General features: G+C 42.8%; 1 protein-coding gene across 1 annotated transcript in view; it reads left to right on the forward strand.

Moving 5' to 3' along the window:
- Positions 1–1721: 1721 nt before the first annotated feature.
- The window catches only part of LOC126237455 (uncharacterized), a 35563-nt gene continuing 21472 nt past the window's right edge, over positions 1722–15812 (forward strand). The window contains exon 1 of the mRNA XM_049947592.1: positions 1722–2016. Coding sequence (XP_049803549.1) covers positions 1777–2016 — 240 coding nt within the window. The 5' untranslated portion in view covers positions 1722–1776. The remainder of the gene's footprint in view (positions 2017–15812) is intronic.

Raw genomic sequence — 15812 nt, forward strand, 5'->3', positions numbered from 1 at the left:
TTATTTTTACCATCTGCAGTTGGAACTCTCCTGACCAGGCCACAGTATTGCAGTCGTCTAGGCTCCAACCGTTATGACCCCAAGCGTAATGGTACTTGAATTACGTAACCATTACGGCACCTCACCTCAACCTCTCGATACCAGCAATATTCTACTGTGTTTATGTAAAATAGTTAACATATTTCTGTGACAACATTCAGATTTGATTTCATTAATGTAGAAGTACTTCGATACATCGATATGTTTAAATTGCAATGATATTCTTATGTGAATTCTTTCTTTTGTCACTATGATCTTTGACGTACTTGTAACTCTGATTTTTGGGCGCGTAAGCGGTTACTAAAGAGTCAAGCTTTGGTCGTCATGTTAGAAAGGCACAAATCGTAGTCAGTTTATGAAATATGATCTTTAACACTGAGGAAGATATTTTGAAGTATGTTCTATATTGTGATGTTTTGGAACGAGTTACGTGGTATTGCAACAAAAGTAATAAAAAAGAAGTGTAACTTAAATTCGGAGTGCTGATTACTTTTTTACATCACCATTGTCGTAACTTGCAAAAGTTTAATCTTCAAGAATGGTTCATGAAACACATCTATAAAACTTTTGAATATCGCAGAATAACACCTAGGCCTCTTTGCATCTGAGCTTGGAAACATCACTACCTAGATTTTCGACGATTGAGCCATGAGTTCACAACGAGACCAGCGTGGGAAACACGAAAAGATGAGTGCCTAGTTTATCCATTATTTCAAGAAATGACTTCATTAACTGTGCTCTAATGACACCTGCCACATAATAAAACTTTGTTGTTGCCCGAAATTGCAATATTTAGCAGCGTGAGCAACACTACAATCATAATTAATTTTTGACCTTTGTTGTGGTAGGGTTGTTAGACCAAGAAAGGCGGTGCAGGTGATGCCGTGCTGTCAGAAAAAACACGCTCGTCGGTCGTCTGCTGCGATAGCCCTTCATCGCCAAATTTCACCCCTCTGTTCTAACAGGTACGTCAGACAACTCTACGCAAACGCCACTGCTCTCAGTTCCTTAAGTGAAGGCCGTCGGCCACTGCGTTGTCTGTGGTGAGAGGTGACGCCTGACATTTGGTATTCTCAGCACACTCTTGGCTCTGTGGATCTCGCAATATGGAACTCCCTAACGATTTCCGAATTCGAATGGCCCATGCACCTAGCTATAATTAGCATCCCGCGTTGAAAGTCTGTTAATTCTCGTTGTACGGCAATAATCATGTCGGAAACCTTTTCACATGAATCATCTGGCTACAAACGACGGCTCCACTGATGCACTGCCCTCTTACACCTCGTGTGTGCAATACTACCGCCATCCGCGTATATGGATATCGCTATCCTATGACTTTGTCATCTCAGTGTATAAACAGTGTACAAGTATACAGACAAAAAATTTTAAAGATTTTTAGCTCTTAGTTTACTTCGGGAAACGACAGATATGACAGAAAATTTTCAGAACAATCCCGAATAATGCAGAATGAAAATTATCAATTGATTCGATTGAGAAACGCTACTGACAAAGGTGAATTTCTGATTGTCGTCATAAAACGCGTGATCACTGGCACAGTGAGAGGAAGCTGACTCACAAGAGGTGGCATCTTTCCAAGAAAGTTGCGAGTAACGGAGTGTGCGACACGGGTGGGCGTCCTTGTTGCCATCCAGCTGCAGCCAGCGGCCGACCTTTAAAGAGCCGGAGGGACGCCTCAGGCGGCAATCCCAGCCTCGAGCCTCTGCGATTACTGTCCAGATGGCCAGACCCATGCGCCTGCTCTCGGTGGTGGCTGTGCTGGCGGCCTCAGCAAGTGGGATGCCGTGTCCCGCCTCGTGCCCACATCAGCAGCAGGGGGTGTCTTCTTCTCCGTGGCGGCTGATGCTGCTGCCCCCCCGTGGGATCATCGTCCTCGTGCCGTGGTACATACATATGTGCCTTTCGCAGCAGTTCACAGATGGAGCGCCTGCGTTGGCAGCACCAGTCCTGCAGGCATCGGTGAGTGCATATAGTAACTGGCTATGTTAAGTTTTTGTTTAAAGAAGAGAAATGGACATTTCTAAAAAGGGCAGTCACAGGAGTGGGACAGACAAATATCGGTACAAGCTTAGAAATTGCGAAGAAATCTTGGGTAACAGAAGATATAATTTAATTTATCGACGAAATACACTACTGGCCATTAAAATTGCTGCACCACGAAGATGACGTGCTACAGACGCGAAATTTAACCGACAGGAAGAAAAAGCTGTGATATGCAAATGATTAGCTTTTCAGAGCATTCACACAAGGTCGGCGCCGGTGGTGACACCTACAACGTGCTGACATGAGGAAAGTTTCCAACCGATTTCTCATACACAAACAGCAGTTGACCGGCGTTGCCTGGGGAAACGTTGTGATGGCTCGTGTAAGGAGGAGAAATAGGTACCATCACGTTTCCGACTTTGATAAAGGTCGGATTGTAGCCTATCGCGATTGTGATTTATCGTATCGCGACATTGCTGGTCGCGTTGTTCGGGATCCAATGACTGTTAGCAGAATATGTGATCGGTAGGTTCAGGAGGGTAATACGGAACGCCGTGTTGGATCCCAACGGCCTCGAATCACTAGCAGTCGAGATGACAGGCATCTTATCCGCATGGCTGTAACGGATCGTGCAGCCACGTCTCTATCTTTGAGTCAACAGATAGGGACGTTTGCAAGACAACAACCATCTGCACGAACAGTTCGACGACATTTGCAGCAGCATGGACTATCAGCTCGGAGGCCATGGCTGCGGTTACCCTTGTCGCTGCATCACAGACAGGAGCGCCTGCGATGGTGTACTCAACGACGAACCTGGGTGCACTAATGGCAAAACGTCATTTTTTCGGATGAATCCAGGTTCTGTTTACAGGATCATGATGGTCTCATCCGTGTTTGGCGACATCGCGGTGAACGCACATTGGAAGCGTGTATTCGTCATACTGGCGTATCACCCGGCGTGATGGTATAAAGTGCCATTGGTTATACGTCTCGGTCACCTCTTGTTCGCATTGACGGCACTTTGAACAGTGGACGTTGCATTTCAGATGAGTTACGACTCGTGGCTCTACCTTCCATTCGATCCCTGCGAAACCCTACATTTCAGCAGGATAATGTACGACCGCATGTTGCAGGTCCTGTACGGGCCTTTCTGGATACAGAAAATGTTCGACTGCTGCCCTGGCCAGTACATTCTCCAGATCTCTCACCAATTGTAAACGTCTGGTCAATGGTGGTCGAGCAACTGGCTCGTCACAATTCGCCAGTCACTACTCTTGATGAACTGTGGTATCGTGTTGAAGCTGGATGGGCAACCTGTACACGCCATCCAAGCTCTGTTTGACTCAATGCCCAGGAGTATCAAGGCCGTTATTACGGCCAGAGGTGGTTGTTCTGGGTACTAATATCTCAGGATCTATGCACCCAAATTGCGTGAAAATGTAATCATATGTCAGTTCTAGTATAATATATTTGTCCAATGAATACCCGTTTATCATCTGCATTTCGTCTTGGTGTAGCAATTTTAATGGCCAGTAGTGTATGAAAGGAAGATGTAAAGAAAAAGGAAATGTAGCAATATAAGTTACTTATGACTGAAATAAGTAGGAAGTGCAGAGAAGACTGGGTGAAATGGCTACAGGGTAAATGCGAAGAGTTCGAAAAAGAAATGGTCCTCAGAAGGACAGACTGAGCATGCACAGAGGTTGGTTGGTTGGTTTGGGGAAGGAGACCAGACAGCGTAGTCATCGGTCTCATCGGATTAGAAAAGGGAAGTCGGCCGTGCCCTTTCAGAGGAACCATCCCGGCATTTGTCTGGAGTGATTTAGGGAAATCACGGAAAACCTAAGTCAGGATGGCCGGACGCGAGATTGAACCGTCGTCCTCCCGAATGCGAGTCCAGTGTCTAACCACTGCGCCACCTCGCTCGGTGCACAGAGGTGACAGAAGTTATGTGATATCTGCTAACACCGTGTCTGACCTCCTTTTCCCTGCGTAGTGCAGCAACTGAATGTGGCATGGACTCAACAAGTCGTTGGAGGTCCCCTGCAGAAGACTGAACCATGCTATCTCTATAGCCGACCATAATTGCGGAAGTATTGCCGGTGCAAGATTTTCTGCGCGAACGTACATCTCGATTATGTTCCATAAATGTTGCGTGAGGATCACGTCGGGCGATCTAGGTGGAAAATTCATTCGCTTGAACTGTCCAGAATGTTCTTCGAACCAATCGCTAACAGTTGTGGCTGAGGAGATGGCTCATTGTCATCAATAAAAATTTCGTTGTTGCTTGGGAACATGAAGTCCATGAATGGCTGACAATAATCATTGTCAGTCACTGCTCGGTTCAGTTGGTCCAGAGAACCCAGACCATTGTATGTAAACACAACCCACACTACTATGGAGCCACCACCAGCCGTCACAGAGCCTTGTCGGCAACTCAGATTCATGACTTCGTGGGGTCTGCGCCACATTCGAAACCTTTCATCAGCTCTTACCAATAGAAATCAGGACTCATCTGACCAGGCCATGGTTTTCCAGTCGTCTAGGGTCCAACCGATATGGCCACGAGCCTAGGAGGGGCGTTGCATGCGATGTCGTGCTGTCAGAAAATGCACTCTCGTCGGTCGTCTGTTGCGATAGCTCATTAAAGTTAAATTTCGCCCCCATGTCCTAACAGATACGTTCTCGTACGTCCCACATCGATTTCAGCTGTTATTTCACGCAGTGTTGCTTGTCTGTTATCACTGACAACTGTATGCAAACGCCGCTGCTCTCGGTCGTTGAGTGAAGGCCGCTGGCCACTGCGCTATCTGTGGTGAGAGGTAATGCCTGAAATTTGGTATTCTTGGCACACTCTTGACTAGGGCCGGCCTTAGGCATGTGCAACCGCACATGACCCGGTCGTTCTAAGCGCCCGCGCAAAACTTTACAAGGTAATTTGAAAACTGTCGTCCGTAATTTTGCCATTACAGATAAACTGAAGAAATAAAATAAGGTGTTTCTGAAACTACTTTTAATATAATGTATTTCAATTATAGACCCATTGTGCCCCGACTGTCGCCGCGTCTCAGAAAATTATGCCTGCTTCGGAGTCCACCGGACTATGGGCTATCATACTGATGCGATACAGCTTTATCTCTTGCCAACACATGACTGTTGATCATGAGTAAATTGAGAGGTACGCGATTCATTGTTTCTCAGCGACTCTCCGCGCCATTTCTACCCATTGTTGTGGCTAACAAGGAAGCTTTACATTCTTCCATCAACGGTGTTTCGTACAGAATGATTTGTTCGTTTTCGTCAGTGTAAACGTGCGATACTTTTCCAGTTCACGCCGTTTTACGTGTTGTGTGTGCACTCTGTGTGAAGATAGAGTGTTTTTTGCCTGTCTTGTGAAATTCAAAGTGCCAACAGCGACCGTTTAGAAAATACAATTCAGGTGCTCAAAAGATCAAGAAAAAGCTACTATACGAATTGTTTTTGAACTCACAACAAGGCGCTTTCAAAAAAATTCTTCGACCAACAACTTCAGACAGTGTGCTTAAAGGACGATGGCACTAACAATAGCCTCTCGTCATGCGGTGTTTTAGATACAAGAGAACTTGAAACACTGGAATGCGGATCTCCTGCTGTCCCACATTCAGGTGGGTCTAGTAGTAGCAGTTGTGAAGTAGTTACAAATTCAGATGGTTCACTTGCCCTAATACGTTAACATCCTCCATGATAAATGAAATTCTACAGAAAGGCCCTACTAAAGTTGCAAATTTTGAGTATTCCTTAAATAAGAACATAAGAAAATTTTCGACTCATTGTCACTCAAGAACGTAAATGGCTTGTGTGTTCGACATCAACCGACAAACTTTTTTGTTTTTGTTGTAAACTTTTTGGATATCGTTCCACCAAGCTGTCAAGTGGTGGACGGTGTAATTGGTTTCATTTAGGAAATCTGGCTCAAGAGCATGACAGATCATTTAAACACATAAACTGCCCAAAAAATGGATAGAATGCGAGATACGTTTGAAACAAAAAAGTGATATTGATCAAATTGAATTTGAACAACTGAAAAAAGAGAAGGAACATTGGTGTGAGGTTCTAAAAAGAATTATACTCACCATCAAGCACCTAGCTCAGCATTATACGACCTTAAGGGGAACCAGCGGCAAGCTCTATCAAGAAAATAGTGGTAATTTTATGGTTTGATAGAAATGATAGCAGAATATGACCCTGTTTTGCAGGTACATTTAAGACGGGTAAAAACTCAAGAAATTCATTATCATTATCTTGATAAAAACGTTTAAAATGAACTCTTAAATTTGCTTGCCAACAAAGTAAAAAACGGCATTGTTAATTTTGTGAAAGAAAGTAAATATTTTTCTGTCATACTTGACTGTACTCCTGATACAAGCCACAATGAACAAATCCGAAGTGGTGTTCAAGCAAGAATCCTAAAGTGCAATCCAAGAGTATTTTATTGCTATGTGCCAGCCATAGTCTTAGTCTTATGTTATCAGATGTGACAAAATCTACAGTAATAGCACTCACATTTTTTTGGTCTAATTCAAAGAATATACTCGTACATTGTTTTCAGTGCATCCACTCAGATATGGAAAACCTTATTGAACGGGGTACCAACTTTAAGAGGGAAGAAAAATTCAAATACTCGATGGGAAAGTAGGGTGAGGAGTGTCAAAGCTATAAGGTACCGGAAAAGAGAAGAGAAATGCCCTTCTTGATGTGAGCAACAGCAATGTTGAACGGAAAACAAAGAGCGATCTCACTTGCTTGTTGTGAACGAATTACAGGATGGAACGCGGTAAATTGCGTTTTTAGAATTCACATTGTGGCGGCACTGTTGGTCGAATAGAGGGGAGAGTGGAAGTGGTTCATAGAGACAGACAGGAGGTTTGTATTCAATTGTCGTTCAGTTGCGATAATGCAGTGGACACGTGAGGAGCGCTCATTTCGTGTTAAAGCGTATTTCCCGAATTCCCACTCGATCATTGCAGTGCAGCTGGCTTTTCTTTTGCGATTTGCAGTACTCCCACACGGTCGTGTTCCTGGACGGCAATCAATTTTAAATTGGGTAAATGCATTCAGAACAACAGAGGATGTGTTATCTGTACAAGGAGGACCTGAGAGAAGCGTTACAACACCACAAAATGTTCAAATGGTTCAAATGGCTCTGAGCACTATGGGACTTAACCGCTGAGGTCATCAGTCCCCTAGAACTTAGAACTACTTAAACCTAAGTAACCTAAGGACGTCACACACATCCATGCCCGAGGCAGAATTCGAGCCTTCGACCGTAGCGGTCGCGCGGTTCCAAACTGTAGTGCCTAGAACCGCTCGGCCACCCCGACCGGTCCACAAAATATCGAACGACTTAGAGCAGCAGTACTATAGTCTCCGAAACGCTCAGCCGAGAAACACGCATTTGCTCTTGGTGTTTCAAGACGTTCTCTCCACCGAATTCTTAATAATGACCTGAATTTTCACCCCTATAAAATGTGCCCTGTCCAGTAATTGTCAATATGGGAACATTTTGTGAAGATATGCTTGGAACCATACCCTGTGCCGTAAATGCGTTCTTTACTAATGAGGCATATTTTCACCTCAGTGGGTGTGTAAATAAACAGAATATGCGGTACTGGAGCGATACAAACCCCAGGCAAATTCGCCAGAGACCCCTGCACTCGGACCGCGCCATATCAAAAGTAGGCATAATTGGCTCTTACTTTTACCAGGAAAATCGTCGTGCTGTAACTGTGAATTGGGATCGTTACTTAACTATGCTGCAAGAGGTTTTCCAGCCGGCTTTCGAGGCAATGCAATTACAGGATGCCTAGTTTCAACAAGACGGTGACACTGCAGACACAGCGGGCATTACCATGAATTTTTTGAGGCAGACGTTTCCTGGAAGGCTTATCTCTCGTATGGGGGATCTGAATTGGTCCGCGCGCTCACCGGACTTATCACCATTTGATTTCTATCTTTGGGGGTTACCTCAAGTCAAAAGTGTGTTGCAACCGTCCCAAGACCCAGATAGACCTACAGGACAATATTAAGACTAAAATTGCAAAGAGTGAATGTGAATTTCAGAAAACGACAGCGACAATGTGTGAAGGTAGACATTTGCCAGATATACTGTTTAAGCCATGTAATTAGAAACTTTCATTACTGTCCAATATGAGAAAAATAAAAATGCAAGTTTCTTAGTGCTCATTAATTAGTTATTTCATTTCCAAATCCGCAATTCACCGCGCTCCACCCTGCGGAAAAAAGCACTCCGTCTTCAGGCCACAAGTTGTCCATCGGGACCATCTGACCACCGTGTCATACTCAGCTGAGGTTGCGGATAGGAGGGGCACGTGGTCAGCACACCGCTCTCCCGGTCGTTATGATGGTTTTCTGTGACCGGAGCCGCTACTATTCGGTCGAGTAGCTCCTCAATTGGCATCACGAGGCTGAGTGCACCCCGAAAAACAGCAACGGTTCATGGCGGATCCAAGTGCTGACCACACCCGACAGCGCTTGACTTCGGTGATCTGACGGGAACCGGTGTATCCACTGCGGCACGGCCGTTTCTCATCGTGTAGAAAGCTTGGAGCTTATTGTAGGCGTTGTCATATGGTATGACCTTCACTTTGTTATTAACGCAGCAAGTAAGACACTTCAGTGAAAGCACCAACTAAATCCCTCTAAAGTCTAATGAAATTTTTGGAGAAGTTCAGTCAAGAAGGTTTTATTAAAGCACAGGTAACAGCGGAAGAGATAGTTGAATGTTTACAGACTCAATCAAAATTTGGGAAAAAGAGAATTGGCGAGAAGGCGAAGCAATTTGAAGGTGACGACGTGGTTTGAAGAATTCAACCTTCAGAGGAGAAATACAAAATCGATTTTTTCCGCCCTGACGTTGAACAGTATTAAGAAGTTTTAAAGAAAGGTTTGACCAACTGGCTAAGTATTTAGAAATATTCCGCTTTTTGTTTTCTGCAGAAAACAAAGACACATACTGGATGAAGAACTGAAAATGCTATGTAAAAAAATGGTTCAAATGGCTCTGAGCACTATGCGACTTAACTTCTGAGGTCATCAGTCGCCTAGAACTTAGAACTAATTAAACTTAACTAACCCAAGGACATCACACACGCACATTCCCGATGCAGGATTCGAACCTGCGACCGTACCGGTCGCTCGGTTCCAGACTGTAGCGCCTAGAACCGCACGGCCACTCCGGCCGGCTGCTATGTAAAAACGCCGAGAAAGAGCTAAGTGTAAACATAAATTGTGGATGTTCAAAAGACATTGTTACATCAGATCTTTTGACAGAAATTAAAGTGTTCAGAGAAGTGGTGCCCGAGGATGTGAAAACTCCTCTGTTAATACTGAAATACTTGAATGACATTGGAAACCCACTTCCCAACATTTTAATTGCTTACATAATTTTGCTAACCGTGTCAGTGACTGTCGCCTACGCTGAAAGGAGATTTTCACGTTTGAAGCTTATCAATAATTATTTTAGAAGCTGCACCTCGTAAGAACGCCTGTCTTCTGTTGCTATACCGGCAATGAAACACGACATGGTTTTAAAATTGGGTTTTGAAGATATTATTCATGAACTTGTTCGTCAAAGGGTTCGATCCTTACTACGGTTCCATGCCCAATTTTTCTATCGCTCTCTTTTTCGGTTTTAGGAATTCAAACGGAGAACACGTGTGACGATACTGTCTCTGGTGGGCCGCTTCATCTTGCCCGCGCAACGGCCTCATTAGCTAACTTCAGTGCTGATTAACTCGGAAATAGCGCAACATGCCGAATTTATTTCATAACAATTATTCATGAGCACAACCTGCCGTGTAACACCCTTACAAACTTTTCAGACTTTTTCTGACCACCTTCGGTGACATTAAATGAAAAAGGTGTCAACATCAGGAGGGCAAGAGGAATTCCATAGTCAAACGTAAAGGAATCAGCCGATGGGTGGAAATAATACAGCGGAGGTCTCTTCGAGGAAGAGGAAATGTCTGAAGAAATGACACAAGAAGAAGTGGGAATCGATATGGAAGATATTGTGGAGCGAGTATTAGAGTTAAACAGAACTTTGGAAAACTTGGTATCAAATAAGGCGGAAGGCATAGATAACATTAAATCGGGATTTCTATAATAAATGCGGGAAGCAGGAATCAAAGCACTACCGCAGTTGGTTTATAGAGTCTCTGAGGCCCAAGATGTACCATCAGACTTTCGAAAAAATATCAACCACACGGTCCTAAAGATAGCAAGGATTGATAAGTGCAAAAACTGCCATACAATCAGCTTGACAGCTCATACATTAACGTTACTGACAAGAATAACATACAGAAGAATAGAAAATTGACCATCTCTTAGGCGACTTTCTGTTTAGTTTTAGGAAAGGTAAAGGCGTATGACAGACAGTTATGACGTGGCACTGCATAATGGAGGCACGGTTTAAGAAAAGATTAAGACACGTTCATACGATTTGTCGACCTGGAAAAAGCGTTCGATGTAAAACGGTGTGAGGTAATCGAAATTCTCAAAAAAATAGGTAAGTTATAGGGCACAGAGTAATAAATGATACGTATCAGAACGTATTAGAATTGAGATCAAAATACGTTCAGAAAATAATTACAGACGTTGGACGCATGTGCTACTTTGAGATAAACGGGTTAGCACAGTAGAGGAAGCCGCGGCTGGCCGCATCGAATCTGTCAGAGGACTAACTGAACGGAGACAGTCAATCCATCGTTCATGTGACTTTTGTGGAATTCACTCCACCTTTCATGTGATTTTTGTAGTTTCGTCAAGCTCTGCTTAATGTCTTTCCTCTGTCTATGTGTTCTCATAATTTTCACGATGCTAGACGAAAGATCACGCTGGGAACCGAACTGAAAGGGTTTTATTTTCATTACATTTCATATTCAGCACATCACGTACGTTTAAACATGTTTCTTAGACATCGTTAATTACTGGATGGTACGAATGTGGGAGTAATTGCAGACACACATGGCTTCAGCTTTGTGGCAGAGTCCTGGGAACGGCAACAGTGATTAATCTCGAAGCTGACTCGAGACGCCAGTCCGGCAGCACCACATCTGAGCACGCTTTCTTAAACGTGACGCTTTGCAATTGGTTCGCTCAGATCCACGCACAAGACACGACGTATTTCAATTTTTAGGCATTGAAACAATGGAAGATTCTGAGCGAGCAAAAAAAGCGTCGTCTCTCCTGTCGTTTGATTGGAGGAGATCCTTGTCACCGCTGAAAAATTATTCTTACAGTCGTGTCAGTTCGCCCCCTCAGAGGCGAGGCAGGTTGGATTTTGTATATAGTCAGTAGCAGCCAGGCACTGTTCTGCGGTCAGGCGAGTATGAAGTGTCACTTATGTGTACTCTTTCAAAGGAATCATCCCAGCATTTGCCTTAAGCGATTTAGTGAAATCGTGGTAAGTCTAAATCTGGATTTCCGGACGCGGATTTGAACCGTCATCCTCCAGACTGTGAATCCAATGTATTAATAAGCACTGCGCTATCTCGCTCGACGAGAGAGTTCAGTTTCTTTCGAGTTAGGATTCCCTGTGATTTTGAAAGTCAGTCGTTAGGAGCAGTACGGTATTCGTCTAACTAGATTTAGATGAGGCCGATTTTGAGCTATATCCGTCACTATTCAAGCCACGCATCTAGTTTCTCTTCGCTGCGAGTCGCAAGCCAGCTTTGACGACTCACTCATTACCGGACAATGGCGAATTTCGCCTTCGGTTATGCTGTGAGTGAGCAGTTGAGCGTCCATGTTACGTTCCTCAGTAAATCCAATCCTCACTGAATAACGACTACGACCATCAGTTCCCCTTTACTAAAGCCCACAAATAGGAATTTATATGTGTTCAGTTGAGGAGTGCTCTCCTGCTTGTGATTAAAACTCGATTTTGAATCAACATAGTTCGTTAAACTTTTCCTCAATGTGCTTGCAAGCACAACATTTCCCCTCATGTGGTCATTAACCTCGTGTACCATGTAAGAGAAAGATACCAGGAAGCATTTGGTAGAGGTAAATCCCTGGTCGGTCGATCTGAAGTCTGTTGGTTAAATTTCCATTGCGCGGTTTCTTGATGATAGGATACTGGGTTAAATTCAATCAATGTCTGTGTGACTGCAGACGTCTTTCCATTCAGAACAATTTAAAGAATAATAAGCACTGTTTTTTGCGGTAGGAAGCTCACGGCTACAAAAAACCCATGTCATGTACAAAAAGAGTGTCCCACCGAAGTAGCAATAACAATATTTAGACGTTTTTGATAGTTGATAACAGTGGGCGCCTTTTATGGTGACTGAAAAAAAATCGAGATGGTTTAGCTTGCGAAGTAAATACGCAAATAAATAATTAAAATATATCATATCAAGATAAAAGTGACCCTTTGGCAATAATATACAAAGGAAATCACTGAAAACATATTTTGTTTAAAATCAGACAATGTAGGATGACTCAAAATGCGTATAGCGATCCAAACGCCTATAACTGTGTAGTGAATAGCGATAAATCAATGATAATTACAGAAAGCGTAAAAGAAGACTTAATATTTCCATCGCTCTGCAGAAACAGTAAATTGGAAGCGTGGCTCATGGAAAGTTAATGTGTTGTGTGAGATGTCAGCACAACAGTGTACGGTTTATTTTTCTTCATTGCACTCAGTGTTTCAACAACATTCACCTGGATAGCTTGATTCGGTTTCCACAAATTACATCTTTCAGCAAGATGGAGCACCCCGATATTGGGGTGTGGACATTCGCACATCTCAAAATCAGCCTCTTCGAAACTGTTGGATCTATTGTGTGGACATGGATCAGTTGAAGCTAGTTATAGAGGAGAAATACTGCAATTCGGTAGCAGGAAGAACAGGACTTCTTGTCAGGCGAATACAGGGTTATAAATACAAAATCAAGTTGGATTAATAAAGGAGTAGGTTTAATAGTAAATAAGAAGATAGGAATGAGGGCATAGTGAACGCATTATTGCAGCCAATATAGATACGAAGTCCAAACCCACAACATTAGTACCAGTTTATATGCCAACTACCTCCGCAGATGATGAAGGGATTGAAGAAATGTATGACTAAATAAAATAATTTACTCAGATAGTTAAGAGAGAAGGAAATTTAATAGTATTGAGGATTGGAATTAGATAGTAGGAAAAGGAAGAGAAGGAAACACAGTAGGTGAATATGGACTGGGGGAAAGGAATGAAAGAGGAAGCCACCGGATAAAGTTTTCCACAGGGAATGATTTAATCATTGCTAACACTTGGTTTCAGAATCATGAAATAAGGCTGTTTGCGAGGAGGAGAGTTTTAGGGACCAGGTTTTAAACTGTAAAATTTAATCAGAGGCAGATGTGGATTCTGACCACAATTTACTGGCTATGAATGGTAGATTAAAACTGAAGAAACTGCAAAAAGATAGGAAATTAAGGAGATAGAACCTGGATAAGACGAAGGAACCAGACATTGATAATGTTTCAGAGGGAGCATTAGGCAACGGTTGAGTAGACCAAGGGAAAGGACTACAGTAGAAGACGATGGGAAGCTTTAAGATATGAAGTAGTGGAGGCAGCAGAGGATCAAATATGGAAAAAGACAAGGCCTAGTACAAATCCTTGGATAGCGCAAGAGATATTGAATTTAACTGATGAAAGGAGAAAATATAATAATGCAGCAAATGAAGCAGGCCGAAGGGAATACAAACGTTTCAAAAATCAGATTGATAGGAAGTGCAAAATGGCTAATGAAGCATGGCTAGAGGGCAAGTGTAAGGATTTAGAAGCATATTTCATTAGGGGAAAAATAGATGCTGCCTACAGGAAAATTAAAGAGGCCTTTGGGGAAAACAGAAGCAGCTGTATGAATATCAAGAGCTCAGATGGAAAACCAGTCCCAAGCAAAGAAGGGAAAGCAGGAAGGTGGAGAGAGTATACAGAGGACCTATACAATGGAGATGTATTTGAGGGCAATATTATGGAAATGGAAGAGGACGTAGATGAACATTAGATAGGAGATATGACGCTGTGTGAAAAATTTGACAGAGCACTGAAAGACTTACGTCGAAACAAGGCACCGGGAGTAGATAACATTCCGTTGGAGCTACTGATAGCTTTGGAAGAGCCAGTCATGACAAAACTCTTCCATTTGGTGAGTAAGATGTATGACAGAGCTAAAATACCCTCAGACTTCAAGAAGAATATAATAATTCCAATTCTGAAGAGATCAGCTGCTGCCAGGTATGAAAACAGCCGAACTATCAGTCTAATAAGTCACGAGTGCAAAATGCTAACCCGAATTCTGTACAGAATAATGGAAAAACTAGTCGAAGCCGACCTCGGGGAAGATCAATTTGGATTCCGGAGAAATGTAGGAATATACAAGGCAATACTGACTTGTACGACTTATCTTAGAAGATAGGTTAAGGAAAGACATATCTACGTTTATAGCATTTGTAGACCTAGAGAAAACTTTTGAGAATGTTGACTGGAATGCTCTATTTGAAATTCTGAAGGTAGCAGTTGTAAAATACAGGGTGCGAAAGGCTATCTTCAACTTGTACAGAAGATAGACGACAGTAATGAGTCGAGGGTCATGTTAGGGAAGCAGTGGTTGAGACGGAAGTGAGACAGGTTTGTAGCATATCCGCAATGTTATACAATCTATACATTGAACAGGCAAATGAAAAATTTGGAGTAGGAATTAAAGTTCGTGTAAAAGAAATAGAAATTTTGAGTTTTGCAGATGGCAATGTAATTCTGTCAGAGACGGCAAAGGACTCGGACTAGAAGTTGAACGGAATGAACATTGTCTTGAAAGAAGGATATAAGACAAACATCAACAAAAGCAAAACAAGGATAATGGACTGTAAATCAAGTGATACTGAGGGAATTAGATCAGGAAACAATACACTTAAAGTAGTGGATGAATTTTCATATTTGGGTAGGAAAATAACTGATGATGGCAGAAGTAGAGAGGATATTCAGATGTAGACTGGCAATGGCATGAAAAACATTTCTGAAGAAGAGAAATTTGTTAACATCGAATATAGATTCAAGTGTTACGAAGTCTTTTCGGGAAGTATTTGTATAGAGTATAGCCATGTGTGGAAGTGAAACATTGGTGATAAACAGTTTAGATATTCGAAATGTGGTGTTACACAAATATGTAGAAGATTAGATGAGTAGATCACGTACCTAATGAGGAGGTACTGAATAGAATTGGGGAGACGTGAAATTTGTGGCACAAGTTGACCAATAGAAGGGATCAGTTGATAGCACACATCGGGGACATTACCAACTTATTATTGAAGGGAAGTGTGTGTGTGTGTGTATAGAGTGGGGGGTAAAAGTCGTAGAGGGAGACCAAGAGATGAATATAGTAAGTTGATTCAGAAGATTCAGAAGGATGTAGGTTTCAATGGTTATTCGGAGAGGAGGAGGCTCGCACAGCATGGGGTAGCATGGAGAGCTGCATCAAACCAATCTTCCGACTGAAGACCACAACAACAACACGTGAAAGACTTTGTGTGTGTGCCTCCTTTGTCAAAACTAATTTCGGAACTCCTGGTGCTTGTTTCTAAGGCACTCACGGCAGTGATTCCACTACATGACTCAGAATTTATAGCAGTTATCTCTGTCGCCAAGAGGAGTCGTACCTACGAAGTACTGGGTTTGGCAAAAGTTCGTAGCGGTTTTACACAACTTTAACGAACACAGTCTGCC

The sequence above is a fragment of the Schistocerca nitens genome, chromosome 1 (genome assembly GCF_023898315.1).
Source record: "Schistocerca nitens isolate TAMUIC-IGC-003100 chromosome 1, iqSchNite1.1, whole genome shotgun sequence".
Taxonomy (NCBI): Eukaryota; Metazoa; Arthropoda; class Insecta; order Orthoptera; family Acrididae; genus Schistocerca; species Schistocerca nitens.